Genomic DNA, 19949 nt, shown 5'->3' with positions numbered 1-19949 from the left:
CGATAGGGAAGATTTCAAAAATAAACGAGACCAACAAGAGTCTTCAGGAGATACGATCACGGACATCGAGGCCTGGACCCGCTCGCTGGTTGCAGACGCGAAAACGTCAACCAAGACCGTCGAAACCGAGGTTGAAACTGGCAAGATGGACAGCCGCCTGGCGCATCTCATCGAGGCGAAGAACTCTGTCCTGGCCAGGTGGAAGGGACAGAGACTCAATTGGAGACTCAGAAAGAAAATAGCGGAGATCAACCGCAACAATGAGGAGCACTGCCGAACGCTCAACCACCAACAATGCGATGAGTTATGCAATGCAGTCGACGGCCAACTACACAACGGGAAATCGTGGAACCTGCTCAGGCATCTGTTGGACGAAACGAAGACCAAGTCCCACGAGAGGAACTGCCTCGCACGTCTATTACACGAAGAGCTCGAGAAGCACGGTGAAGATGCAGTGACCGTCCGGTTACGAGCGAAGTACTTGCCGCACACTTCGACCGCAGAACACGGCCCATATGAGGGGGATCCGAACGCAGAATTGGATAAGGACTTTAACGTAGAAGAGATCAGGACGGCGCTGCACAACCTCCACAGCAGATCGGCACCGGGCCCCAACGGGGTGTCGAATCGCGCCCTAAAGAATCTCGACGACCGATCCGTGGAACAGTTAATGGCATTCATCAATGAGTACTGGCAGCGCGGCAGCCTCCAGCAACAGTGGAAAACTGCGAGAATGATACCAACACCAAAACCCGGAAAACCGCCGAGCCTCGCCAACCTTCGCCCCATATCCCTAACGTCGTGGGTCGGCAAGACCATGCTGCGCGCACTGCTTAACCGCTGGCTAGCCCACTTAGAGCAGAAAGTGGTATACCAACCATCCATAATAGGATTCCTCCCTCAATTATCCACGCAAGACGCAATGTTACAACTGAAGCACCAGGTACTTGACGGCAAGACGAGAGGCACCAGAGAAATTCTCGGCCTCGACCTTGAAAGCACGTTCGATAGAATCGCGAACTCGGCGATCTTGCACCAGATATCGCGGCAAAACCTAGGTGTACGCTCGTACAACTACGTTAAAGATTTTTTGACAGACAGGCGAGCTTTTTTAGTGGCAGGGGATATCAAGCTAGGAGAGCAAACGCTGGGAAGCACCGGCACCCGCAGGGCTCCGTCATCTAGCCCATGCTCTTCAACCTCGTCATTATCGGGCTAGCAGAAAAGCTACAAGAACTCGTAGACGTCCGGCACACTATATACGCCGGCGACATAACACTCTGGATGCACGAAGGCAGCGACGGTCACATCGAAACGGCACTGCAACTAGCAATCGAGACAATAGAGGAATACCTTGTGGGTACGGGATTACGATGTTCGCCTACAAAGTCGGAACTCCTACTCTACCGCCCTACGCAGAGGGACAGACCACCCGGGTGTGGTCGGAATGCGGCAACGACCAGACGAGAATACGAAGAGACCAGACTACGCACGAGCAACGGAGCAACCATCCCGATAGTGCACAGAATAAGGGTCCTTGGCATGATAATCGAAGCCAATGGCGTAAACGGCGAAACGATCACTGAATTACTGCACAAGACGGCTAAAGCCATGCGATTCCTCAAGAGGGTCACCACCAGAAGAAACGGAATGAGGGAGGCGAGTCTCACACGACTCATACACTCTTTCGTCATGAGCCATATTGCGTACGTCGCGGCATTCCACAACTGGTACAAGAGAGAAGAAGCCAAGATCAACTTCCTCATCCGCAGGGTGTACAAGATAGCACTGGGTCTACTTGAGTCCACCAGCACGCAACGCTTGCTCCAGCTCGGACTTCACAACACGCTTACCGAAATCGTCGAGGCGCAGCGCACTTCATAACTAGAAAGATTAGCGGGCACGAGTACAGGGCGCCAGATCATGGAAAGTGTCGGCATCCATTACAATGCAGAACAAGGCCGGAAAGTCGCTGTTCCGGACGCAGTCAGACAAAAGAGAGTTATAGCATATCGTTAACGTGTTTACGTTACCGTTTACAGTGTTACCGGACGCCGGATTTTCCGGTTAGCGCGGCGCACGCCAGAAGACGTTTTAGCGTACCGTCTCTCCCGTAACAAGTTACCGTAGGGCTAAAACGAGTGATGATGATGGCTGATGTCCGGCTTTTAATGATAAAAAAAACGGATGCATTGCAATCATTTCTATGAAGTGAAATGCTACACTTTAATGATGTTTTTTCTCTGCATATAAAGACGTACCGACTACACTTCAGCTAACAGCCGGCTCAGCGGCTTTTCAAATGTGCCCGTGAGGCTAGACACCTTTGCCTACCCTGGCCAGTGGACAATTTCACTACGCAGACCTCAGTAAGCATGCATACACAGCGCACGTTGCGTTGCGAGCGCTGTAAAAAAAAAAAGCACTACGACACCTGTTCGCCGTGCCGCAACGTCGCTTGTGTGTTGGGATGTGAACACTGTGGCGCCATCTAGTGGCAGTAAGTTAAAGCGCGCCAACACCGGGCCGGATAAAGTTTTTTATTTTCTGAAATTACTGATGAATATAGCAAGAGAACTACCAGTCCTTTTTTCGAGGAAAAAAAATCATGAAAATATAGAAAAATGTTAAATCGGGCACGAAAATGAAGAGCTGCAGTGTTGTCGTTGCTATTTGGCTATGTACACGACATATAGTCAGGCTTAACTGCTCAAAAATCGGCAAGTAATCTAAAAAACATGGCCTAGTTGTTACTCAAACCTCAACGTATGAGTGAGAGTTTGCAAATTAAAAGCGAATGCCTTCATGTATAGCGAGAAATGGCGCCAAATAACGCGGCGGCGGTGCTGTATTTAATCCGAAGCGACCGTGCAGGGCGCCGCCATGTTTGTTTACAAGCGAACGCAAACTCTCCGCAACGCAAGAAGGGATTCCGTAAAGTGTTTGCGGACCGGTAAGTGGCGGCGCATGCGCAGACGTCGCTTGCCGGGCCCGGTAAACGGTAACGTAAATACGGTAACGATATGCTATAACTCTCTAAACTCTAAGAGTCGACCCGATTCCACGGAATGTCCACCAAGAACACAACCGCGGAAGAACAGTGGCCAGGGCCAGAGCTCTCCTACACAGCCACAGAGACGAAACGGGGAAAAGGTACGTTGACGCCGCGTAATACGCAGAACGCTCGCGATTCGCGGTTGCAGTCGTCGATTCGAGTGGCGAAACGCGCATAACGGCAAGTGTAGCGTGCGAGCGCGCAGAAGCGGAGGAAGCGGCGGTGGCCCTTGCCCTCACGGATCCGACGTGCACCATAGTTCTCTGCGACTCGCGACAAACGGTCAAAAACTTCGCCAAAGGATAGATGTCACAGACAGCGGCCCGAATCGTGAGCAATCGAAAAGTCCAGTGGGAGGAAGCTTTTCAAACCAGAATCCAGTGGTTCCCGGCGCACATGGGAGCAGTATCGAACACATATCGCAACCGAAACGAGACGGCACACGTCAAGGCGCGCGAGCTCGCGAACCGCGCCGGCGACCGTCGCCCATGGGACAGCACCAAAGACTGTTTGACCACATACAACGAAATTACCAAGGCCCTCTGCCTGGCCCGCCGAACCTTCCCTCCGCCCAACGACAAGCTGGACAGGGCGCACGCGGTGGCCCTCAGACAACTGCAGACGCTCACGTACCCCAACCCGACACAGTACCACAGACTCTACCGCGGAACATACCCGACAAATAATGTAAGGTCTGCCACACTGCTATAGCAAATTTACCCCACATGCTCTGGGACTGTAGCAAAAACCCTGACGGTGCTAACTCCGGAACCCTCCCGCCGCGGTGGGCCGCTACCTTGCATAGCCCCAGCCTCGGTGACCAACCCTGGGCCCTCCAGCAGGCCCGCGAGGCGCCGGCGAGGCAACACCTCGACGTCCCCACGTGGGAGACCTAAGGCCCCGTCGGCGAAAGCTCTGCAGGACTTTTAAATAAAGTTGTTACCAACCAACCAACCGGAACTGTGCCCGTGACGTCGTGGCTGCCGTGGCTCCAGCGAATGAGAGCATGTGGTGGCCTGGCGACGTCATGGGTACAGTGACGTCTTTTTTCACGATTTTAGTTTCAAAATCGGTCACTACGAGCACACCAATCGCCCCGCGAATTTTAAAAAACACGGTTTTTAAAAATTCATAATAAAATGTCGACTCAATTACGAAGACTCATACTTGGTGTGAATGCTTCTTAGCATCATTTCTAAGCATTGAAAACATTTACAAGCGACTTTTTATTCATTGCATTGTCCGTTTAATTAATTACCTATCCATTTTTTAAAGATATTTCGTGACTCTAGCATATAGTTTACTTTTCAGTTATAAAACATCTTGAATAATAAGAGTATTTTATGCATATACAGCATGGTTCCTGCTCTCTCTTCTGTTGTGTTTGTCAGCTGCTTTAGGTAGGCAACCTCAAATTTTCTTCGTTTGACCATGATTATCATAATAATCTGTATTTGTCAACTTTAGAAAATCCTTCAATTCTGTTCTTCATGCAGCGCTATTACATGAGTAATCTTGTCCTGTCCTTCATCTCATCGAGCTTAACTTTTTCATTGTAATCTCCAGGACTGCATGCAGCGTGTCTTGATTAATGCTTGGTACTGCCATTATGTCATTGCATTCTCTGGTGTACAGCAAGGTCAGCTGTAGGGCCCCAAATATTGCCAATATATATTAAAGATATTGTTTCGAATGTTAAATGAAAAGGTCAACTCTTTGCTGATAGTTCTGAGATTTATCACGACATTGAGCGTTCCTGTGGTGCACTGAACGTTCAGTGCAGCCTGTTTTCAATTCAGTGCTTGTGTTTACAGTAAAAATACTTGAATGCTTCAAATACCTAGTTCCTGCAATGAGACATATTCTATAGTACGCCTGTGTAGGATTGTACCCTAAGTTCGCTGATTTATACAATATGCTCCAACAAGCCCAAAATAACGTTGCCAGTGTTAATTTTGTTTCGCGTTAAAAATTTTTAACTAGTGTAATGCCTTTAAAGGACAGTCTTGGTTGAGATCACTTATCTAAGCAAGAAAAAACATTTTAGATCACAAATAACTCATCCTATTTGTTTTCAAACTGTCAAAATTAACAATGAATGGCATTTGCTGAAAACTCCCCTTTTAACGATATTTCATCATCAGCGGAAAATCAAATGTTGGATAGATGCATTGAGAAAGTACTCACGATCAGTGTTTGGAACAGCTGGAATTTTTGAATGCAACAATGAACATCTGTTCCGCGCATACATATCTGATACATGACATGGCATGCAATTGTCCTCTTGTGTGTTTCTGGTGTGTTTGTGATCGTACTTGCTGATTCGACCTAATTGTGTACTAAACGCTTTTGTCATTCCAAGCTGTGATAGTGGATGCGGATTGTGTCGGAATGTGCAATAAATGAATAAAAATAAATAGCGCGTTTGCACAATGCGTTTACCGGTGTTTAAACAGGCAGCGAACGGAGTCCAAAATACGGCAGTGGCTGTTGATTACAGTGCTTACCATCAAAGTCGAAACTACCCTGATCATTGTAATATTTCAGTCACAATTTACAGAGAGGAAGTGGGAATACTAACGACATTAAAAATTCTAGGCTTGCGCATACAGCAGCGTGTAAGCAATTTAGTAACTGTTAAGCTACTTACTTAAATAACAGTACAGGTGCTTAGATCGGCAGGCACAATCAGCAACTATAGGCATGTAATGCTAGAAAAGGCTACAATACGTCGAGTGCAAGACTAGAACATTTCTAGAATTATGTATGTTATTTCCTACCTAGCCGCCGCGGTGGCTGAGTGGTTATGGCACTCGGCTGCTGGCCCGAAGGACGCGGGTTCAATCCCGGTCGTGGCGGTCGAATTTCGATGGAGGCGAAATTCTTAGAGGCCCGTGTGCTGTGCGATGTCAGTGCACGTTAAAGAACCCCAGGTGGTCGAAATTTCCGGAGCCCTTCACTACGGCGTCTCTCATAGCCTAGTCGCTTTGGGACGTTAAACCCCCATAAACCATAAACCATATTTCCTACCTTATCTAAAATAAGTCAGAAAGACAAGATAGATATCCTAATTAGTAAAATTTATAACAAAGCACTAGGACTCCCTCTCGTTACACCCGCCCGTAAGAACATATAGGAGAGCAGCTCACTGCACAGAAATTTCGCCTCACAGCAGCCCATGCAGGCAGAGAAGCGCTAAAGAGACTATGTATACCGACTCTAGGCACTTGAAAAAATGAAGTCGAAGAAGTCTCCATGAAAATCAGAGAAAATTCACATAACTTCTCTACTCGGCAACATTTACCCAGGATACAGAAACACCCAGAGCCAGGGCAATCTTCCGCCAAAAAAGATACGCAAGATTACCCAATGTTCTTTATAAATAACGGAATGTAAAGAAAATGTAAAGAACGAAATGTCTGAGGTAGTAGTAAAGAATTCGCTAAATGATATTACTTGTGCAACAATACATACTAAAGACCTTGACGAAGCAGAAGAGATTGCGAGTGCGCTTGCGATCATTGCGCCGCACAATCAGATTATAATCATCTATTCAGAGGCCACCTGCAGGAACTTCAGTAGAGTTGAGCTTTGCGAAAGAACCGGCAGGATTCTAAGGTTCACAATGAAAAGAAGGTTGCGTGGAAATAACTTAGAGTACTGATCTTGAGTCTCTTCGTGGGACCAATGACGCCCATGCCGCTACCAAGAGATCACAAATTGGCACCGTCACACGTATGCTTGCGGGAACGTGGAACCATTTCTCTCATATCAAGAGATACTAAACATTATAGTCTTTGTCGACGAGTATATCCCCCAAGTTCACAAATCCGTAAATGAAGAAAATGAAGTAGCTACCAGAAGTCTTCAAACGAAAAACTTGGACAACGCTCAACCTACTGTTGAGAGTACAATGCGATAGTATTAAAAATGCCTATCGAGCGACCATGCTTCACTTTTTCATAGATCTTGGGGAGTCCTCATACAACTACAGGCGTGGTGGTGCAGGGTTAGATGATGAGCCACTGCCCCGGCAAGGGCTGGTTCAAAGACAGCCACAGTGGGGTTTGTGAGGCCCAGTTTGCTTCTCTGGAGCTTCCGTAAAGTTCAGTTTTGTATGGATAGTTCTTCGCTAGGCTGTCTGTCAAACAATATAAGCTGATGCGCACTGCCGGCGTGCGCAGGTGGCAATCTCAGTGCATGTATTTGAATTGATTTCAATGCCACCTGCCATAGTGGGCAGGTTGCCAACTATTCCTGGCGGTAAGGTCGTCCGCTTTTTAGTCGCACGTAAGGGCGGAAACCGGCTTTTCACGTCAATGGGACCTCTGATGCTATTCCATTAATACAGCCCACAATCCCTACCTCACGAACAAAATGTGCCCTACCTATACAAAAGCAAATGCCAATTCTGCAAAGAAATAGTAACTGTATACCCTAACGTACGGGCATATAAAAATATAAACTTAGCATACAATACCCTACGCCCGAGCACTGGGAGAATTTGCTGTACAGCTCGGACGTAGACTGGCTGCAATTGCTGGCGGTAAGGCCCAGGACAGCAGCAGCGACCAATGGAGCCCTGGACTAGTGATTCCAACCGCATTTTTAAGAATCCTGTGCAATAAATATTGTTCATTCATTTAATAGAGAAATAACTACGGCATCAAATATGTATAATGAAACGTTTCGCAGTGTCTCGAAGCTTGCGTAGAATAGCCTTCAAGAATACTCGAGCATTGCTTGTAGATAATAAATTTTATGTAAAAGTGTAAGCAGCTCTGGTCACGTCTGGAATCAAGACTGCGAAAGTGAAGCTCGTTTGCGCCTGTGCGCGCAAACCTGCACTCAGCAGAGCATCTGGCAGCGATGGTATGGGCTCCAAAAACAGGAGTAAATCGCAGAGAGGAAGACAGGAAAAATAGCAATAACACTGCAGTGGATGAGCAAAAGGAATGGATATCCTGATATGGTGGGTGTATTCATGGGCCTCCCCAGCATTTTATGCTCAACGAAAGACGAGTGCTTGTGCGCACTTAACGGTATGATGGTACTGACCACAGCCAAATGATTAAGTTTCAAAAGAGGGTGACACTGACGTGAAATTTTCGCGTGCTATTCATAACATACAAAAGTTTAGAATTAAAAGAGAATTCACAATTTACCTCTATAAAGGAAGGCTGCGAAAGCTGCTGCATCAGTTCCTTGTTGTTGTTTTTTTCGCGTTCTTATCTATGAACCATGTCATAGTTCTAGTGTCCACTGTGTAAAAATAGCCTTGTGACTCTATACTAGGAGACATAAACTGATAGCATTGATGGAAAAAACGGAGCTTTAAGAGCATCCCATTACTTATGCACGACGCCAGGTGTACACTCTGCACAAAAACCACAAGAAAATATATAACCAAGGCCTCCCGCAGTAACATTTCTTTTTAGCCAGAGCTACTCACTAACCGTGGTATGTTGTAGTGCAACTAATTTGTTCAGTCAAGCGTTCTACGTTGTTTTCACGCGCCGTTTATTTTCAGTTGGCTTCGCCTATAGGTCGGTCCGCTTTCTTCAACTATTCTTACTCGTCACAAACACAAAAAAATATATACCGAAGCTCACCAACAGTTGCCGACGCAAGGATGTAATTATGCATTTTATCTTGGCATCGACCAACTGCGCCTTACGCAGCTATGTTACGTTTTGCGTTTTTTTATATATTTTAACCGCGGCAAGCTATTGGCTGATGCATCGGACTCATTATTGCAGCTACCATCGCACTAGTGGAGACTACACAAGGGCGCTCGCAAAGACTTACTTTCGAGGGCCCAGCGCTGAAGTAGGCGGAAGCAGTCTTCGACTTCGCCGTTTTCATCCATATGTTGGTCGATCAGATCCAGTGTTTCTTCGGCGATTTTGCTCATGGCCGGCACGTACGACATTGTAGTGCGAATCCGGAGCGTGTGTGGCTGTGTGGTGGACCGAATTTTCTGCCACTCTTTTCCCTGGCTGCGAGGGGACAGAAGAACATCAGCGGAACCAAGGTCAATGGCAATAATTTACATGCGCCTGAAAAGTATTGTGCTGTAAACAAATGTAAAAAATGTCATTACAAACCTCAAGTGAAGCCGTGCTTAAAGAGGGCTTTTTAGTTCGATTAATGTTGTTATTTAAGGGAGTTTTTTTGTACTCGCTTTTTCCAAAGGCCACAAAATGCCCGAATTCAAGGTGATTCGGTATTTAGAGGAGAGAATATATGCAGTGGAGCGCGTCGAAACTACAGGAGCCTGAATTCGTTGATGTAAGGGTTTATACCTTATTTCTGGCGGGCGCAAGCAATGCAGCCTTGGGAGCTCTATAGAATACAGCACTTTTGAAATGTAAAATGAATTATTTGAAGCATACAAAAAAATGGAAAAAAAAAGATCAAGGTTCATGTTTTCTAGCTTACATCTTGGCCTGGAATAAGAAAGAAAAATTAATTTGACAATCCTCAGACGAACCCAATCTCTCAGCCTAGCGTACAGACGGTATTTACGTGATATTAGACCACAGAATAAACACAGAGGTGTTGTGTGCGAGTAAAGTTCAAGCATGCGGCATAGGAACAATTAGAGTAGTCTTTGTTACTGCCTCCGATGGAGAACACGCATATCCCGGCTCTTGCTTGCAATTATAAAATGCCTCGCCTGATTCTATCTGGGTGGGTCCGATTCTCAACCACGTGTGTCAAAAGTGTATGACTATAGGTTTAGCACAGGCGCACATTTTACAATGCTCACCGAATTGGTTTGCAGTGTGACTCACCTTGTAACCGCCTCCGGGTTCTCTCCGCCGTTCATTAAACGGACGGTGAGGACATCTCCACACAATGAAAGTTTTAAAACACCGCTGCGTTGGCTCAGTTGTTATAGCGCTCGGCTGTCGACCCGAAAGACGCGGGCTCACATTTCGATAGTCGAAATTACAGAGTTTCATGTATTCTGCGATGTCAGTGCACGTTGAAGAACCCCAGGTGGTCGAAATTTCCGGAGCCCTTCACTACGGCGTCCCTCATAGCCTCAGTCAGTTTGAGACGTTAAACCACCATAAACTTAAAACTGACTGCCTGGCTCTTTCGGGCAATGTTCAGCTTTTTCCGGAAGCGAAAGGCTCATTGAGCGCCCTCCGCGGACGTATCCCGCGGACGCTTGAACAGAGGACCAAATGGACGCGAAATTGGTAATGGGAAATGGACAGATTTTAGAATACTTCCCCTGCGTTTCTTTTATACGTCTTCTCTAGCTTATAAAAGCTCTGCGTTCAGTGAAAGTGGTCTCTCTGATCAGACCACCCTACTCGATTCATACTGCAACTTATGTTAGTGCTCGTATCCCTTTAATGCCACGTTCAGATTTGGTAACTTTTGTTACACGAAAGGAAAATAGAATACACAGCACCTTTATTGCATTCGCGAACAATGCGAGTTACTAGGAAGCTTACAAGGTGTGAAAACAATTCCAGCTATTATGGGACGAGGGGAAGGAGAGAAAGCAAATATCTGACCGCAATAGAGGAGAAAGCAGGATGGCATTTGACGCATGTTTTTTTCTAGATGGCGGCAAAGTTTTAATTATCTTGTTCATGAGTTTCGTATGTTACATTATTGTTATTATTTTGAAACTTTTAAAGCTATATTCTTGGGGGCTATAGGACTTATTAAACAATGGTATAAAATAATGAAAATGAAAACGCCGTTCATATAAAGCTCCCAGCTGAGCCACTCAAGAATACTATATTTCGGAAGATAAAGGAAACTAGGAAATCGATCGCACACCTTCTCCAAACTAACTGCGAGCCTCACAAACACCTGTCTCCTCTTGAATGTTTTCATCCATAGCAGCATGTTCCATTCGCTTATTTGTACTGAACTGTTTGTTTTCGAAAGCTTTCCTGTACTGTCCGTTACGACATTACGGTTACATTCCCGTTTAAATAATCACTTGAAAGCAAGGACGGCGAACGTTAGTAAGAAACTTTCTCCTTTCCTGGCACGAGACTGTAGGTTGTGTAAAGCTGCTCCTATTATCAGTGTTCGGCAATATCTCCTACCATTAATTCTGCCTGGTTTTCTTTTTGCCTTGTATGTTTTACGGAGCAGGTGCTCCAGATAGGAATGCGGACTGGGGGCGATAAAGTGGTACAGCCTGTCCTGTATCGCATTTCTGGATACGCAACACACGCACAACCAGCAATTGTGGACAAAAGCAGTTTTGATCGGAGAACCGTATATGAAAGCAATTTTATTAAATCAGTAATATTTCACTTTAACAAGCAATATATCCGCAGATCACCCTGGCAGCAGTCTTGTATTCTTTTTTTTTTCTAATCACGTTTTTGCTATCGCCAAAAGCGTTCCCCATTGGTTTTCTATGGCAGTCTTACCTGCTCGATGCGATCTCTGGAAACACTTTAAAAAAAGATTTTGCTACATATCTGAATAATGGACCGTTACCTTCAATATTTCCATAACAGTGCCGTACAATTTTTCAGTCTTCAAAAATTTTGCCTGAGAAAGCTGGACTTTTTTCGTGCGAAATAGAGGCATTTATCCGGAGCTTACAGGTTTAGGATGCCTGCGTCGGAGTAGTATTGCGGCCTGGAGAGGCGGTAGAACTTGAAGGGCGTGGCTCCCAACCGAAAGGGTTCTTTTCCCTCTTCCTGGTAGATGTTTCGGATGTCGGAGCCGCTGGACAAGTGTACCAGAGAGTAACGGCCGGGAAGCTGCTCGACAAAGATAGGGCCGTACTTTCGGTACAATTCCATCGACACCCTGTGTCTTTCGTCGGGGTGGCGGTTTCCTGCGAAAATAGGACTTTTATGCACCCCACTCTTTGCTCTCCTCAACATACCCATTCGCCCGTACAGCAGTGCAAGCATGCACATGCGTAAATTAGAAATGAGCCGTAAGAAGCGCAATTAAAAATCGAAAACCGCTCTTCTGAAATTAAGTTTCTGGCTGGTCCCTTTGCCAGATTTCTATCTAAAAAGAGCCCTCGCAGAAAAAGCATATTTTATCACAGCTGCTACATCACAATATAATGTTCAGGATTCACGGGTAAATCATTCGCAATGACAAGAGGTGATGCTGGTAGCTCACTGAGCACAGAGGACATGAAGACCAAACCTCCCTCAAGAAATGCTCTTTATTTCGCTTATATTTGCCTTATAACAGCAATCTGTCGTCGTAGCCACGTATTGATGCTGAAAAAAAAATTAAAAAAAATTGGTACGCTCTTAAAACAGGTGCATACGCCTTAAGGCGCAGTTTGTTTGCACTGTCTGAAGCAACTTCTGCCTTGTGTAATCCTGCATGAAAATCGAAGTTGAGAGTGAAATAGGCATTTCCGAATCAAGCGCAATCTAACGCCTTTCTAGTTGAGTGAGTATTGTCGCCTATGCCGAATGCAGGTAAAGTGCCAGCTTAATCTTCTAGCGTACCTCATGTATTGTAAATTTTAAGAACCTTTAGGGGCATCCCAGTTAATTCAATATGGCGGCATTTATGAGAAGTGCTTGATTTTTAAATCACACGATTGACTGGCGCTTCTTCACCTGATGTTGAGCCCGAGTAGCCTTACGTTTCTCTACGGTATATAAACGAGTAAAAGAGAAAAAAATCCTGGCTTATGCTTGAAAGCGTCCGTCCTGGAGGTGGAACAGTAGACAGTTGACGCGCTGTTTGGAGAAAATTTAAACACATTGATGTCGACGAAGAAGATCCTTGTACAGCTGGTGAATGATAAACTAGAAGCGCAAATTTGAGGGTTTAGCACTACAGGAAAACAGCATCTAGTATAGATATGCATCCCGCTGAGATGCATCCAGCGTCTAATATAAAGAAATCAATAAATAATAGAAAGAAGGTTATCAAATATATCTTAGTGCGAAAGCACTATTGGCCATGAACTCGCAGTTTCGCCGTGCTCGCCTTCCCACCGTGGTCGCACCGCACCACGTGACCAACCACGGGACAACAACTAGCCAGAACACCAGAAAACCTGGATTTGAATTCAAGAATTATAAAGGCTAACCAAGCTATGCTATGTACATGCTACGTGCCGGTACGTACATGCTACGTATATGTCTATGCTACGTGCTTTCGCTACGTATATCCTGGCATAGCCGAGCTAAGCCACTGCCAATTTTATTTTGAACATACATTTGCAGTGCCAGGCTGTTTGATGTTTATTCGTAGCCATAAATATTACTGACCAGATGCGACTATAAATTAGTATATGTTCCTAATCCTATTTACAGGTGAAAAGCGAGAACAAGTTCGCTTTTTTCTGCCACAATTTTCCCAAAGCAACCCCACTTTGTAGACTCATTTCATTCAGAAGCAGTAGTAGCAAATCTACTGAATGTAAGGTGGCCATGATAGTGAAGACATCGCGCAATGAGAGAAGGAAAAAATAACCGGAACGAAACGCAGTCTGATTGAAACCATGATATCAAAGCCACATCCGGGTCCTGAGATGACAGAACATATCACCTTGCATGTAATGAGGCAATAAGGCAACTAATAAGACAATTATGCAAAAAATTTTCGCACTTGAATTGTCCGCATTAGGCAACTGTGTCAAATGTTTTTTTAGCGAGCAGCGCCTTGTATTCACACAAGCCCTTCTGGTCCGGACAATAAATACTCTTAGAACTGTATTTTGTGCCTGAGAAGAAGTGCAAAGTAATAGTGCGTGAGTGCAAAAAAAAATTAATTTTTACCTCTCAAAAGTTTTTACCTCCCATATACATTACCAAGACCAAATGGAATGATCTGGTTCAACCTAGAGGACTTAGAAATTTTTAAATGTCCAGCGAGATATCTGTTTTCGACCGCTTTCGTACGTGGCAGTTCTTTGCATCTCGTATAAATCTTTTTGCGGCCCACGCGATCCAAATGAAGCTTCGGACCCCATAATCGGTTTAAGAGTGCGCTTAGTTACGAGCAACCATGGCGCTTGTGTCTGAAGAAGATAAAATAATTTATATATGTGACCTACTCAATCGCCTCGAGTAGCATGCCAGGTCGACCACCAGGCAGACATCCCTTGTTCCATTAAAGTCCTTCTCCTCCTCCTCCTCCTCCTCCTCCTCCTCCTCCTCCTCCTCCTCCTCCTCCTCCTCCTCCTCCTCCTCCTCCTCCTCCTCAATCGTTCAGTATCCAATCCTCACAAAAATTTGTGATGAGTTTCTGAATTAAAGTCAGTGAATTATTATTTATTTCCGATGACTTTCAAGAGGAGTTTCTGATGGACTGCTGACAAAAATGAGCCTCCGCGTTTCTGCTTGGGAGTCTCATTAATATGATGTGTTTTCTTTTGCGGATATCGCTTTGAGATCCTGATTAATTTGTGATAATCACGGGAATAGCTCATGATGCATTTATGCATCGTTTATGACGCATTCAAACTTGTGCTGTGACAAAGAAAAAAGAAATGTTAAATGCTTTTTTTCTTTCGTCTTGTTAACATTACACAAAAGCGCTACGGTAATGCTATTTTTAATGTAATCAAAATATCAATGAAATAATTATGTAAGCAACTTTAGCTGAAACATGGGATAGTCGAGGACCGCACCCGTCGATTATCAGTGCAAACAGCCCTCATCGACACTTTCAAAGAAGAAAGCAACAACAAGATTGAGAAAACAGGTCATATCATGATGTGGAAGTATATGTCATACCGATACCGGAGATAAAGGCTTATATACCGACAATAAAAGCTTTATAATAGGCACTAGGTGCGAGGATTTACTAACCCAGAATTGCTGCAGAAATTTTGCTTAATTTGTGAAATTTATAGTAGGTACTAATAAAAAGAATTAACTGCGAAATTCTATTAGTTCACGTGCATCATTACTGAACGCGGAAATTGAAAAAATGTCAGAGGCACTGCTTGAAACAGTTACTATTCTGATGCCTTCGTTCGTCATTTTTTCTGGTGAAAAACATTTTTCATAGGAAAATTTAACGCAAGCAATCAACAATAATGTTTAATGTCCGTCTTATGCAAAAAGGGTTAAGCGAAAATGTATCAAAAATTTATGTTTGTCCGGCGCAAAAAAAAATTAAAAAAGATGCTTCGAGGATTTCTGATATCGGTCTGAAGCGAAAACGGAAAAGGTGATGGCATTGTGATTAATTTCTGATGACACACCATGATTATATCAGAGAGATATCAGAAATTCAATATCCATTTTTGTAAGCGTTAAGAAAAGTCTTAGTCAAGTTATACTCCACATAATTCTAAACATGGTGTTCGTCCCTGGCCTGCCGGCAGTGCACCTATTTGAAAAACGTGAGGAACCTTTTTCTGGTCGTCAGGCGCCCTTACTGATAATCTCTTTTTTTATGCACTTTGAACATTTAACCATGGTTTAAGTACAGTATATAGTTGTTCCTATTACTGGACGAAGCTGAACTGTCAATTTCGATAAGTTTATAAAAGCGAGAGCACTGCTCAGTGTGACACTGATAACGAGCTTAATTATTAGGCAGAAAATCAATAGCCTTCGAGAAAAGCAGTCTAGGCTGAGGGCAATGTGACATGCCGCTTCGTCTAGACGAAAACCCTGCGTGCGTTTCACTAAAGCATGGCAACTTCCTATTCCCAGTTTTCTCTGTGGTGCTGCACCACACAATTCACGCAATGGCACTCACCAGCACTTTTGTCTCGCTACCTTGCAAAGATCGATGTGAAAGTGCTTTCAGAATTTATTTCGTCACAATACCCTGACAGCAACGGTTGAATGCGCCTGCGAGCCCCTCAAACGACGCCCTTCCGAGCGCATCGCTCCTCCATAGATGGACTATCTCGCAGCGCTGCAGCAGTGTGGCGTTAATATCATGAACATTGTCATTATAATTTTCTTCAGGCCAAATTCATTGTGCGTTGTACGCAACAGCGTGGAAGAGTAAGTGCCTGCTACAAGAATAGAGACAAGTGGGAATTGCCAAACTGTTCTGTGTATATACGGAAGATTTCAGTCCATAACGACTTGAACGGCGCGAATGCCGTGCTCGAGAATCAGCGGCTTGCAAATAACTAAACAATTCTCCGATACAAACAAAAATATTCTGCAGCTGCGAACCATTCATTTTTGAGCCGTGGTGAATTTTACCTTATATGCAGTACCATCTCTGTCTGAATTCGGCCATGCACCGTTGCTCACTCCACATCCGAATCAGCTCCACATCAACTCAATGTAACGAGATTATATCAGTGAACGGGCTTGGAAAAAATAGGTGCCTTCACTGCCTAAGCAATAGACCTTGACTTTTATTAATATGTCGCTACATGGCTCTTCTACGTTTCACTAATAAATTTGAACATAATAGCTAAAAGGAAGCTCTGATCAGGCACGATCAAGTGACAGGAGAGCAACACGTACACTATGCACTTTTTCCAGATAAGGGATCACGTGCAAGTACATCAGACCCGCAGAGACATTCATATACCAACATTGATTTTAGCTTATAAAGATTGCTAACACATTCGGAAAAGCTTTTTTTTATTGATTACCCACGTACACTTACCTAAGAGGCGCGAATATATCCATGAACTGCCCACCACTGGAAAGGACGGCAGTCTGGGTATATCTCGGAAAGGCTTGGCGCTCGCTGCGAAATCACAGGCAGTCGTCGCGACGGCTGAACTTGTGGAAGACCATCTTGCTTTGACGGCAATCAACCGACAGGCAAGCCCTTGCGTTTTCCAGCTCATTGTGCTAAAAGTACCGCTCCGCTTTTCCGTGCGGAATGCCGATGTTTATGTCCACTTAGCGCTTTTACATTAAAGTACCTTAGGAGTGATGAACGTTGGCACGCCTTTAAACGACGCACATCTGGGATCACGCGTAATGTATTGTTATGTGGAGCTGAATGGTGGTACCACGCTAAGCAGTTTCGCGCTTTCCGGTCTGCAAATGATGTCTGCGAAGAAAAACGGAAGCGAGGGACGCCCTCGACTACAGGTACAATGCTCATGTAAGATAAAACTGCATCCTATTATCGCTACGCACGTGTGTCTCTATGCACAATAGGTGGCTGCGCACTTGCTGCACGGATTGTTGCTAACATGGTGGGGTTTTTTATTTCCAGCTTGAAAAAAGGCCTTATCTGCATGTGCCTGAGTGCGCGCCCACATGCCTGTTGGTCGGCGGTTTTTGTTTAATGGTTTTATGAGGCTTAACGTCCCAGAGCGAATCAGGCTATGAGGGAAGGCCAAGTGGAGGTGTCCGACTAACTTTGACCACCATGAGATTCATTAAAGGGCAACTGAAGAATTTTTTCAATTCTATAAGTTTAAACGAGCCGAATGTGTCAAACTTGCAGGTAAAGCGTGCGAAATCTTTTCCCTCTAGCTTTTGAAATGGTGACGTAATCGCTGATTACAGCAGCGTCGGCGTTAAGGCTTCTCTGCAGTGCAGAGCGACAGGCAGAGGTAGCAGCGCCTACGGTGGCGCCAAGTTTCCAGCGAAGAAGCGGTTCTTTCAAGAACGAAGACGAATACCGCCGAAGGCGAAGCTCACGAAGCATTTTTTGGCGGAATCGGAAGACGTATGGCACCGTGTAGACGAAGGCAGCGGATATCTGAAATTTCGGCAACAGTGACGTCACTCCAAGTTTCCTAGCACACCTCCAACGCAGTGAGAAGAAGCCTGAGCATAATAATAATAATTGGTTTGGGGGAGAGGAAATGGCGCAGTATCTGTCTCATATATCGTTGGACACCGGAACCGCGCCGTAAGGGAAGGTATAAAGGAGGGAGTGAAAGAACAAAGGGAGAAGGAGGTGCCGTAGTGGAGGGTTCCGGAATAATTTCGACCACCTGGGTATCTTTAACGTGCACTGACATCGCACAGCACACGGGGGCCTTACCGTTTTCCCTCCATAAAAACGCTGCCGCCGCGGTCGGGTTCGAGCCCGGGAACTCCGGATCAGTAGTTGAGCGCCCTAACCACTGAGCCACCGCGGCGGGTCAAAAGCCTGAGCATCGTCGCGGTTTTAATCGGCGATTACGCCACCATTTTAAATGCTAGCACAAATACTACTTTGAATGTTTTACCTAGAAGCTTCATAGATTTAAATTTTTTAATAACCACGAATTCTCTAAAAACCATTTCATTTTTCCTGTAACGTGTACTGTCAACGTATAGTACATGGACCTCTAGCACTTCGCCTTCATCGAAATGCGACCCACACGGCAGAGATAGAACCCGCGTACTTCGGGTCAGCCGCCCAGCACTATAACCACTGAGCCAGCACGGTGGCTGTTTTGGTCCTCGTTTTGGCGCCTATAAGGAGCATAACAATAGTTCCAGCGTGTACTCCGTAGAGACCGACAACGTCTTTGACAAACGGTTTGCTGGGATTGTACGCCGAGATGATTAAGACCCTTAATTTATTTGATTATTTGGTGAGGAAAGCCCCGAAGTGACACATCAGCTATGAGACACGCAGCATTTGAGAGTCCCGGATTAACTCAGACCACCTGTTGTTGTTTAACATGTTGACACCGCACTGCACACAGGCGTTTTTATACCGGCGGATGTTTTTAACCTTTACAGATTTGTATTTTAAAAGCTATAAGAGAAACGTCCATGCGGTCTGTGCAGGTAGTTTGTACAGCAAGGCGGGCATAATGGACGTGAGATTGTTAACATCAAGGGTGAGCACCCTTTTTAAAACTTCTTAGTGATGTGGTGTGAAATAGCACCGTCAAAAATACGCATTTGACCGCCGCGGTGGCTCAGTGGTTAGGGCGCTCGACTACTGATCCGGAGTTCCCGGGTTCGAACCCGACCGCGGCGGCTGCGTTTTTATGGAGGAAAAACGCTAAGGCGCCCGTGTGCTATGCGATGTCAGTGCACGTTAAAGATCCCCAGGTGGTCGAAATTTTTCCGGAGCCCTACACTACGGCACCTCTCTCTTCCTTTCTTCTTTGACTCCCTCCTTTACCCTTCCCTTACGGCGCGGTTCAGGTGTCCAACGATATATGAGACAGATACTGCGCCATTTCCTTTCCCCCCAAAAGCAATTATTATTATTATTAAGCTCGCTCAGCGAGCTTTCGTGCATTGCATATTTCTAAAGCGTGTTCGCTGCGCGTGGTATTGACGCCAAAGTCATCTTAATTTCTTCTATATCATGAAATAAACAGCGCCCGTATTTGATGCTTAAGAAATGCGAACGACGTCTTTTTTTTAATACAGATTCGGGAAGCCGACTCAACGAGCGTTGAAATGCGTATTTTTTGAGGTTAAATATGTAGAGGACGTGGAGAGGAGGCGAGCTGATTAGGAAAATTTAAAATTGGGCTAATAATAATAATTGGTTTTCGGGGAAAGGAAATGGCGCAGTATCTGTCTCACATATCGTTGGACACCTGAACCGCGCCGTAAGGGAAGGGATAAAGGAGGGAGTGAAGGAAAAAAGGAAGGAAGAGGTGCGTAGTGGAGGACTCCGGAATAATTTCGACCACCTGGGGATCTTTAACGTGCACAGACACCGCACAGCCCACGGGCGCCTTACCGTTTTGCCTCCATAAAAATGTAGCCGCCGCGGTCGGGTTCGAACCCGGGAACTCCGGATCAGTAGCCGAGCGCCCTACCCACAGAGAAGGGAGCACACCTTCCACTTTGACGGTCTTCTATCTTGTAATATAATATTTCCCCTTAAAATGAGTACTAAAAAGTTGGTTTCTCAAGTTTAGTTCCTGGATATTCGTTACGATCTTTCACGAGCATGATATCCGCCTTGCTGTACAATCCACCTGCACAGATATAGCTCTCACAATTTTTAACATACAAATCTGCGAAGTTAAGAAAAATCATACTCAACAATTATTGATGAAAACATTTTT

At 45.2% G+C, this 19949-nt stretch overlaps 1 protein-coding gene across 1 annotated transcript in view; it reads right to left on the bottom strand.

Moving 5' to 3' along the window:
- LOC144093788 (putative cytochrome P450 49a1) overlaps nucleotides 1-17026 on the bottom strand; it is a 43210-nt gene extending 26184 nt beyond the window's left edge. Inside the window, exons 1-3 of the mRNA XM_077627494.1 lie at nucleotides 16622-17026; nucleotides 11648-11885; nucleotides 8864-9054 (exon numbers count right to left, since the gene is read on the bottom strand). Of these exons, the coding sequence (XP_077483620.1) occupies nucleotides 8864-9054; nucleotides 11648-11885; nucleotides 16622-16808 (616 nt within the window). The 5' untranslated portion in view covers nucleotides 16809-17026. The remainder of the gene's footprint in view (nucleotides 1-8863; nucleotides 9055-11647; nucleotides 11886-16621) is intronic.
- Nucleotides 17027-19949: the final 2923 nt, after the last annotated feature.

This window comes from Amblyomma americanum, chromosome 6 (genome assembly GCF_052857255.1).
Source record: "Amblyomma americanum isolate KBUSLIRL-KWMA chromosome 6, ASM5285725v1, whole genome shotgun sequence".
Taxonomy (NCBI): Eukaryota; Metazoa; Arthropoda; class Arachnida; order Ixodida; family Ixodidae; genus Amblyomma; species Amblyomma americanum.
This window is presented reverse-complemented; position numbering and strand designations above follow the sequence as displayed.